Here is a 10,649-nt window from a genome sequence, read left to right as displayed (position 1 = left end):
AACAGTATTATCATGATAATCATTCAAGTTCCTGAAATCCTGCTATTAGTGCTAAAACACAGATAAATGACACAAAGATCAGCTTGTGTTTTATTGACTGAATATTATTCTGTGTGTTGCAGCTTTGAAAACAGTTGATTAAATACAGTTTAAACAGTAAAGAAAAGCAGTTTGTTGACTGGAAATCACTTTAAATGCAGCTCAGAGTTTCTTATAGAAACACATTCATAGTCTGAAATTCATGAATTTTTCCTTATGAAATCGATGTGTGTGTGTTATATATACATATATATTCATGTTATATGGAGATATTTATCCATGTGTGCACATATTAGTTTTATTAGCTTGTTGTATCTCTGTAATATCCTATATTTGTTCCTGATCTACATCAGTGCTGTTCTGTCTTAATAGTTATTTTATAATTTTATTTTGATTATTATTATTATTATTATTATTATTATTATTATTGTTGTTGTTGTTGTTGTTGTTGTTGTTGTTGTTGTTATTATTATTATTATTATTATTGTTATTTGAGCTGTGATGTTTAAATCACCAGACTGTGATTCAGGTTTCTGCTGCTAGATGGAGACAAACAGACAGAAGCTGCTTTAAGTTGTGGCTTCATTTAATTCTCGTTATATTTACACCAGTAATGACTCGACACTCTTCACATGAAGACATAACTGAGAAAAAAAAAAGATTCTGAGTTTTTAAATATTATTTATATCAAGCAGAAACAGATCTTAAAGATGAATTTAAACTGATGCAATGAAAACATCATGATCACATGACTGATCTGTCTTTGAATAATAACACAGAAACACTTAATGTGATATTAAGTTAAACCCAAATTTAATAAACAACTCTGTAATCAAACAGTCGCCTTCATCACCTGAACGCTTGCAGGTCTTTATCATCATCATCATCATTATCTTCTCTAATATCCATCATCACATGACCTGAACGCGGTCTGAAGCTCTCTGATTGGACGTTTCTCGCAGCAAAGCTCTTCTTCTGGTTGCAGAATGTTTTCAGCTCAGCGTCACAGAGCTGATACCTGCCGAATGTCCTGCTCGACCCTTTACAGAGTTTGTGTTTGTCCTCAGCTCTTCATCTTCTCAGGTCTCAGGGACAGAGCTCGTAGTCGCCGCCGGCGTCGCCGTCTATCTGGTAGATGTTCTCCACCGCAGAACCTCGACTCTGGAGCTGCAGGGTGGTTGAAGTAGACCTGAACTGGACCGAACTGAAGACCTGCTGCTGCTGAGGGCTGAAAGACACAAAGAACTCACATCAGTCATCTGTTCACTTATTCAAGACTTTCTTTGGTTGATTGATTGATTGATTGATTGATTGATTGATAGCAGGGGAAGATGAGGGAAACCAGCAGAGTTTTGAGGGTCATGTGTTGGTAGAATAATAAATAAAACACTTGCAGCAAATACAAAAACATTTTAGATTTAATAATTTACATACTGAATATTATGTCATCGGACTGGTTTCTCTTTTACACTCAAATTACAGCTTTTTTTTTAAAGGCAAAGTTCATTTAAATCATCTGGTTTGATGAGTTTTAGTTTTAAACAAACCAAACTTTCAATTCTGTCACTATTTCTACGTTTTAAAGAGTTCTTCAGCTACAGTTTGGAAGTATTTTATTTAATCTGAAAGCTGGTTTTAGTTCACAGTCGGGTTTATTTTTCAGAGGACGAGTTGATTTTATGTTTTTTCAGTGAAACATGATTAATGTTTCTGTTGTTTTTTTTGTCTTTTATTTGTTTTTACACATCAACAAACTCAGACTTCATATAACAATCTAACTGTGAGGCAGATTCTCCAAAACCACAAGGGGGCGTCTTTTCCCACATTGATCATAGAATCAGTTTTATGTTTTTTTCCTCCTGTTTCCTCACATGAATCTCATCTGATCACCAAAATGTTTTTCTGTCTGTCAGATCCTTAAAAAGAAAAAGTTTCCTCAAAATGTAGATGCAGAATTTCATAGCAGAAGAAAGTAAGATGAACTTCTTCTGCATCATCTGACCGTCTGGACCAACTGCTCTGTTCTCCACAAGGATCTTTAACTGAAGAACTAAAGACACTTAAACTCTCTTTAATATGATTTTTATTATCAGGATTCTCTTCAATCATCTCTTCATGTTTGTTGAATTGTACAAATTTTTGCAGTTTCAGCTGATCTGCTGGTCTGACTTAAAGACTTCAGTTGAAGAAGGTATCAATTAGTGGGAATTAATTGAAAATGTGCAGTAATCAGTACAAAATAACATCATCAAGACAAATTAATTGTTATGATCTTTTTCTGATCATTGTCTGTTTTGTTGAGGCTGAGTTCAATATAAGTAGTTATGATGCTAATTAAGCTTAAAAAAATTAAAAATCTGAAATGTCTCATTAATACAACACATGTATTCGTAGTTATAACTTAGTGATCTGGTCTCATTATGCTGGTTGGTTATAATTACACTGTGGTTTGATCTAAGATGCAGTTTTTCTAAGATGCATCTCACCAGTTGGTCACATGACCTTCTGCTTCAGATGTGACATTTAAGATATGACATTTGGACTAAGTGTCGCAACAGCTGCAGGGCAAGTCCGAACACCCTGAGCGCTCTGAGCGTTACATCAGTCAGCGGTTTCCTCTCAACGCTTTCATATCCGTCAATTAGTTTCTGTTTCTGAGGAAAGAAAAACTCAAAACTGAAAACTTTGGAAACCACTGGTTTCCAACCTTTTTGTCTTTTGACGTCTTACAAAAAGCAGTGTGTAGTCGGGGTCACATTTCACATGTCTATGAGTTGTTAACAGCTCCACCAAATAGTGATTTTTCCCTCTAAACTTCTCACATGCTTTCATTTCAATAAATGTTCAAATGATCCAATATTTCAGCAAAAATCAAAGATTAGAGAAAAAGTCCAAAAACTGAAAACAGATTTGTGTATCAGAACTTTGTTTTTTCTTCTTTCCTCTCCCATTAATCATCTCACCACCCCTCAGATTTATCTGCTGACCCTTTGGAGGGGCCCGACCCCTAGGTTGGGAACCACTGGACTAAACTAGCTAACTGTATATAAAGTAGTGTAAACTAGCTCCACCTCCAGCAGCTACAACAGTAACATGCTGCTCTAACACTGATGCTTCACTATTAATAATCTAATGATGTCATATATAATAATATATCAGTCAGAGGGACCAAACCACTACTTTTACTGCAATACTTTAACTACATCAAGCTCATAATACTTATGTACTTTTACTGCAATACTTTAACTACATCAAGCTCATAATACTTATGTACTTTTACTGCAATACTTTAACTACATCAAGCTCATAATACTTATGTACTTTTACTGCAATACTTTAACTACATCAAGCTCATAATACTTATGTACTTTTACTGCAATACTTTAACTACATCAAGCTCATAATACTTATGTACTTGTACTGCAATGCTAATAATAATAATACTTTATATTGTTGTATTGGTACTTTTACTTAAGTAAAGGATCTGAATTCTTCTTCCACCTGTACATTTGTTTTATAGTGATTAACAACAATAAGGTTTAAACTGGTTGAACTGGGAGTTACAAGAAAATATTAAATATTCAGTTTTACATCCTGAAATCTGTCGTGTGGTTTGTGGTTTCGGGTCTTTTTCTCATTGCTGAGTTTCAGTTTGAACACATCACAGTGTGAATGTGAAGAAGGATGAAGATGACGATAATGATGATCAGAAGTGTGTCAAACGTTTTCTAGGTGAGACCTCATGAGGTTCCCGACTCTGAGGTCCCCCTGCTGACTCATCGAGTCTCCACTGAGTCATGATTTGTCATCAGAGAAGCATAACTGCAGTTTGTTCCAACGACGTTTTATTTACCACAAACTTCTAAACCAAAGAGATCAATTCAGATCTTTTACTGGACTCTAATTCAGGTTTAAAACGCTCCAGCAGCAGCTGTCTGTAGTTTATAGTTTCACTTTTTCAGAGATCCAGTGTGGATTAATTGGAGATGAAATTCAGAAAAAGCTGACCAATTAAAAATAAAAGAAGTTTAAATGAGCCGATGTGAGTGAGTCATTAATGAAACTTACATTTTGAGTCGGTTCGATCTTCTCGCTGCAGAGACAGAAAAACATCAGAAATAAAAACATTAATAAAGAATCAAGTCAAACACTGATATACTGGATTAAACCAACACGACAGACTCTGATGTTCTGTTTTATACGTCACACAACTGATAAAACGATGGAAACAACAACAACAAAACCCAAAATATCATAAACTGGATTCATTCATACTTTTTAGCTCTTTTGATGCTGAAAGAGGATTTTCCACAACCTGGCAACCCAAAAGTTGCCTTTATTAATGGCTTATGAATGATCTATAATGCATGAGTAAATGATTAATCCCTTATAAAGGACGACTTATCATGAAAATGAGCAGAAGGCATAAAAGGACATTTCTTTCTCTTTATAGAACTCAAATATAAAACAATAAATCTCACGTTTAGATCCAAACAACAATGAACTGATCTACTAACAAGTATTGTGTGTGTATCAAAGCTGATATATCTGATTAAAAACACATTAGTGAGTCACATCGCTGCACTGGGTGACATGTTCCTTCATCATGAAGAGTTTGGTCACGTTAGTTTGTTTAGAAACGGCTCCAAACACTAATAACAGCATCATGTTTTCAGTCTCCGGAGAGTAGTTCTGTGTAAGGCAGACGCTACTGAGCATGTGCAGGAACACGGTTCTGTTTACAGCTTCGCCAGCTTGTTCTGCTGCAGATCAAAACCTCTGACTTTGTGCTACATTATGGATTTCTCAGAGAACTTCAGTATAATCCCTCTGATACACACACAATACCTGTTAGTAGATCAGTTCATTGTTGGTTTGGATCCAAACATGAAGAAAAATATAGAAAATCACCAGAATTGTCCTTTAATTCAGTTGCATTTATGTAACATCACACACTACAGAAAGAATTCATTATTGAGACCTAAAAGTGTTGTTTTCTTGAAAGGCTGAACATGTTGAAGGATTATTAAACTTCTTATGAATACAAATCAACTTGTTCCCAGAAATTAAAATCAACATGTGATTGTAGAAAAGATGAAGTGATCTCACAGCTCCGGTCAGAAAATAACATTTTTATGATTCATTCATACGAAAGAATCTCTAAAATGAAGAAGTCACAGGCGTCAACGGCTCACATGACTTCCATCATGGCCGACTGACCACTGCTTCCTCTCAGGGTTAAAACTAAGGAACATTTTCCCTCAAACACAGAGTCAGTTCTGTTGTTGTGGCTGTGAAAACATGACTTACCGATGATGATGATAACACCTGCTGTGACCAAAGCGATCAACGCGAACAGAACAGACACCAGAACCACAGTTGTACTGCTGCTCGTCTGCTGAGGCTGATGACAACAGAAACACACTGACTGTCACTTCAGGAGGTCAAAACGACTTTAAATACATGAAACTCTCCTGGTTAAAACATCAGTATAAAAGATTAAAAACTGTGTTAGAACATTTCTGGTTCTTTCATAAAATCTGCAAACTGTGAACATAAACAATTTTAGGGTTTAACTACGACTCCCAAGCTGCATTTTGGCAAAAAAAGCATCCAATCACAGAGCTAAAATGTGTTACTTGTACCTCTAATGTCATAATTTTCATACCATCATATCATATACTATATATACTTTTTTATTAGCACTACTTTGGCTTCAATTATCTATTTTTTTACTGCCTTATGAAGCACTTTGTAACATTTGTTTTGCTATAAAAAATTATTATCATTATATCTGAGTTATTGAATTGCGAGTTCCCAACTTGTAAATAGTGTCAACACATTAAAATTCATGTTGTAATGTTAACTGGGAAACTCGGATATATATCTATCTATATCAATATAACCGTCTGGTGCTTAATGATGTGTAAGAACCTGGAAACCAAACAAACATGGACGCCACAACTCAGCTAATGTTTGATGTAATTTTAACCCAAACTTACTGCACATGGAGTTATATTGTTAATACACAGCACTGTTATCTTCACAACACCAACTCTGTAATAAAACAACTATTTGTTAATGTAACGGTGAGCTGAAGCTAATGATTGTGATGTTGAGAAAACTAATTATACAACCTGCTGATTAAATTTTGATTTCTGGGTCAGTTTTTGATTAATTTGGTAACTACGGCAACGTGTTTTATTCCCCAATTCAACAATGCAACATTTGGAATTTGTTATTTGCTCTGATTAGCACGTCTAACTGGCTTCATCTCCATAGCAACGACAGCTGAGGCTCCTGGGTATTGTACTATTTAGAGGGTAAAACAGGATTTTGTTTGGCCGAGATCACGCAGTATATCCTACACTAGTAGAAGGTTTTATTCCTTTTTGCTATAAACTGTGAGACATTTACAATGAAGGACGTTACAACATTCACAGTTTGTTTCAAACAGTCTGATAACCGCTAGACTTTTGGTTCATGTTGTTTCAACACCTGCTGAGTCATCAGCAGCTATAAAAATTCACAGCAACACACACGTATGTACACACATACACATTAGCATTTAGCTACATGTCTGTTTTGGTTCAGAGTTTTGATTAAATTTGGATGTATTTATACTTATTGCTACTTCATACCTCTACATTTCTGTGACAGCTAGTTTCTGTTACTGGCTACAGATTGAGATTAAACATTTTCCATATAAAACACATAAAATGTGATTTATTGTTACAGATTAAACTATGAAACAGGATATAAAGTAGTTAAAAGAACAACCTCCAGCAGTAACGATGCTTCCACATGAATGAATCAGTGATAACAATAATAGAATATACATAATAATATAACAGTGTGAAAAAGAGCATTCTGTGTACTGAATGGACCTACAGTAAAGGTACTTTTTCTTTCAATACCATCAGTAAATTCAGCTGATAATACTTCAAATATGTAAAACTTTGGACGTTTTTCTGTACAGTTTTTCTACTTTTACTTTTGTGTTAAAGCAGAATTAATCAAACAGTCTGTAAACACATCTGACATATCATCAGCTTATAAAGCAGACACAGAGCAACACTGTCAACCCATTAACTGTGTCAGTAATAACTTGTGGGGTTCCTCAGGGTTCTATGCTTGGTCCTTTTATATTTTCAATTCATGTTAACATGTAAATGTCTTTCGTCTCATTACATCCTGCCTCTAATGCAGCTAAATGCTCTGGAACACATTTTTTGATATATTTGTTCTTGTAGAAATGTGTCTGTATTTTATGACACAAAGCGTATAAACTACAGCGATGTTCTCGCAGTCACATGTTGCTCTTTCACACAGGAAGTCTTTATATCTCTCTCACCTTGGCCTCGGCGCTGTCCGGGGGTGAAGTTGAGACGCTCTCTGTAGGAGTCACATGACCTGCAGGATGAGGAAATGAAAGCAGCTCTGTCAGCAGCAGCATGATGTCATGATGAAGCTCATGAAGGAAAAACATCTGACTGGACTTTATTTCAGGGTTTCTGGTTTGGATTTAAAGATTAATGATGAAGATGAAGAGCGGAGGACATGAAGAGTCACCATCAGTCAAACATGATTAAACTTTATTTTGAATTAATGTTCAGTACAAACAACTGAACTGTTATTAAACATTAAACCCTATAAAATGTAATAGATTAGAATAAATAATGGAATAAAGTAATTATTATAAAGTATATTGTATTATATGCAAACAAGTTTTGTTCTTCAGTTTATTTTATAACATTGTTGTACAAAAGATTTTACTGATTTATATATCAACACTGCAGTAAACAGGAAAGACCAGAATTCAACCTTTTGATGTTTGTTTCACTGTATAAAAGATATTAGGCCACTAAAATGTAAAATTTCTATAAAAACATCAGCTGGAATTTATAATATCAACAAAATGGAGCTAAGTGGTATATAAATACATTTATTATTGTCATTATTGCAAATGTACAATAAAGCTGAAAGAGGACATTTTATTTTCAGTGCAGTGAGTCTATCAGCATGTTTATGTATTAAACTGTCTATAAAAATTACTTTAGAGGATTAAACAATAATTACATATTTACTTACTAATTACTGTGTGAAAGTAACTTTGGCCAACAAAGAGAGTAAATACAGTTTAATATGTAAATCATTGTGTGTGTGTGTGTGTGTGTGTGTGTGTGTGTGTGTGTTGGAGTCATACTTGTTGCGTAAGTGTCTGTCGTCTGTTCTGTACTCGTCTCTTCGTTTGTTGTTGTTGACGTTGTCGACTGAGGAGCTGGATCTGAAATCAGTCACATTACATTACATCATCCAACATCAGTAACATCTGGAACATCTGGACTGTGGGGGCGTGTCGGTGTCTGTGTTTGATTGACAGCAGCTGGAGGGGCGTGTCGGTGTCTGTGTTTGATTGACAGCAGCTGGAGGGGCGTGTCGGTGTCTGTGTTTGATTGACAGCAGCTGGCAGGCTACCGGTGTTACATCATATGAACTGACACAAAGTAAACAAACTGCTGTAGCTACGAGTCATGGACGCTAACAGGGATTTTAAGCAACGACCAAACCTGCAGCTAACGGGTCTGAAATGACATCTGCAGGTATGTTTACATGCAGTTTAATGTGCTGCAGCTGAGCAGCTAATTAGCTACCTAGACTGCTAACTGACATTAGCGGAGCACTTTTCCCTGGTGAATAATGTTTGTGGCTCCTTCAACAAGCTGCAGGACAAGACATGTGTTCATGTCTGTAAGTTAGACAAGAAGTAGACTTTAGCAGGAAGCTAATGTGGCTCTTGTGTTGTGTAGCAGGATGCAGTCAGGCTCAGTGTGACCGTCTGCTGATGACAGAACGACATGATATCCTTTATTAAAGATTTGACTGGATGTGTGGAAATAAAGACTCCAGTGATGTAAGCAGATGATGGAACAAGATTTAATCGAAATAATGTGAAACTAGGCGCCATCATGATTTACCAAGCAGATATGGTGCTGTTCATTTATGGCTGCAACTAATGATTATTTTCATTGTTGATTGAAATGTCAGGTATTTTCTCGATTAATAATTACTTTTTTAGTCTCCAAAATGTCAGAAAATGTGGAAAATTGTTGATCAGTGTTTCCTAAAGATGACGTCCTCAAATGTTTTGTTTTGTCCACAACACAAAGATCTTCGATTTACTGTCACAGAGACTAAAGAAACCAGAAAATATTCACATTTAAGAAGCTGGAATCAGAGAATTTTCTTTAAAAATTCTCACAATGATTGGTTATGGTGCTGAATATTAACAGAGGATGTATTAATGGATCTAATGGGGCTCCTTCACTCAGCCTTACTGGCAGTTTGTCCTGGTGGTCAGTCGCAGTACTGCAGCCATAACATAATTTTCCCCACAGATCTCCATTATAAAAGAGACGTCTGTAAATCTGCTGACGAGTTATTATCTTTGTGTTATGAGCTTTTAATACACAATGGCTTAAACTGGCCATTTGAGGAACTGCAGTTTTTGGTACTTTATAACTGAACTAAAACCAGGACGCACTTTTTATTTCTCTGACCGTGTGAATCTGTTTTAACATCACAGACGATGAACAACAGCATTAAAACCAGTAAAACATGAGAGTCGTGTAGCTGTTATATCAGGTTAGTGTGAGGCTGCTGCTCTACAGGTTGTTCTGGTCTCCAGTCAGAGACAGTTGATGGATCTCACACAAATATTCTGCCTGGAGAGTAAACTGATCATGTTTTAAACCATTTCTTACCTTTCTCAATGATCAGATCGATGTGATGTTTTTCATCATTGAACCACCCAGGTATCTCCACTCTGCATCCGTACCATCCAGCATCTTCCTCTGTGGTGTTCAGGATCGTCAGAGAAACATCTCCATCCTCCAGTCGTCCCAGTAACTGATACCTGCTGGAAACTCTGGTTGATTCTATCACTTTATGTCCGTCTGTGGAGATGATCTGGTTGTTGCATTTTGAAAGTGGTATTTCTCCTCGACCCCAGCAAGCTTCCGTCGCTCCTTTATTCTTAAAGTCATATTTACACGGCAGAGTGACGTTCTCACCTGCTCGACCAACAACCTTCATGCTGCTGCTGCTGCATTCAATGACTGAAGACACAAACACAGACAGACTCTGTTAATGTTGCTGCTTAAACAGCTTCAACTTTATGTTTCAGATCCTTCGAGTCTCGTCAGAAACTAAAATCCAGATTCTGTTTTCTTTACTGAGAAGATCTGAAGATAAACATCTTAGTTTCATTCTGTTAATAACCGTCAGCATCTTCTTATCTGATCATCTGTTCAGTTTGATGCTCTGAGAAAAAGATTGTTTGTTTGTTGTAAAGCGGATGTTTGTGGAATATTATCAGTAACAGATGCATTGACTCCCTTCCTCTTTAAAATGTACTTTAATATTTAACAGTTTAAATTGTTTTCTGTTTTCTTTTTTAGCTTGTTGATTATTTTCAGCTTCACTCTGTTTATGAAATGTGCAATACTGTATAAATAAAGTGAATTATTATTATTATTATTATTATTATTATTATGATTGTAGTTGTTCCTGATGGTGTAGAGTGAATATAAAGAGCAGAGTACCTGAGA

General features: G+C 35.8%; 1 protein-coding gene and 1 long non-coding RNA gene across 2 annotated transcripts; both read right to left on the bottom strand.

Annotated features, from left to right (window-relative positions):
- Positions 1-835: 835 nt before the first annotated feature.
- On the bottom strand, positions 836-5,439 carry LOC121910593. Its single transcript, XR_006099684.1, has 3 exons — positions 5,350-5,439; positions 4,108-4,132; positions 836-1,267 (listed from the first exon to the last, which is right to left on the bottom strand). It is a non-coding gene; the product is annotated as an uncharacterized LOC121910593 (long non-coding RNA).
- A 1,068-nt stretch (positions 5,440-6,507) lies between these two features.
- On the bottom strand, positions 6,508-10,463 carry LOC121910437 (hepatitis A virus cellular receptor 1 homolog). The gene is made up of 4 exons (XM_042431662.1): positions 9,804-10,463; positions 8,246-8,326; positions 7,394-7,452; positions 6,508-6,555 (listed from the first exon to the last, which is right to left on the bottom strand). The coding sequence occupies exons 1-4, from the start codon at positions 10,132-10,134 to the stop codon at positions 6,508-6,510; spliced, it is 519 nt and encodes a 172-aa protein (XP_042287596.1). The 5' UTR covers positions 10,135-10,463.
- Positions 10,464-10,649: the final 186 nt, after the last annotated feature.

The sequence above is a fragment of the Thunnus maccoyii genome, chromosome 13 (assembly GCF_910596095.1).
Source record: "Thunnus maccoyii chromosome 13, fThuMac1.1, whole genome shotgun sequence".
In the NCBI taxonomy this organism is placed as follows: Eukaryota; Metazoa; Chordata; class Actinopteri; order Scombriformes; family Scombridae; genus Thunnus; species Thunnus maccoyii.
Note: the sequence above shows the minus strand (reverse complement) of the source record. Positions and strands in the feature narration are given on the sequence as shown.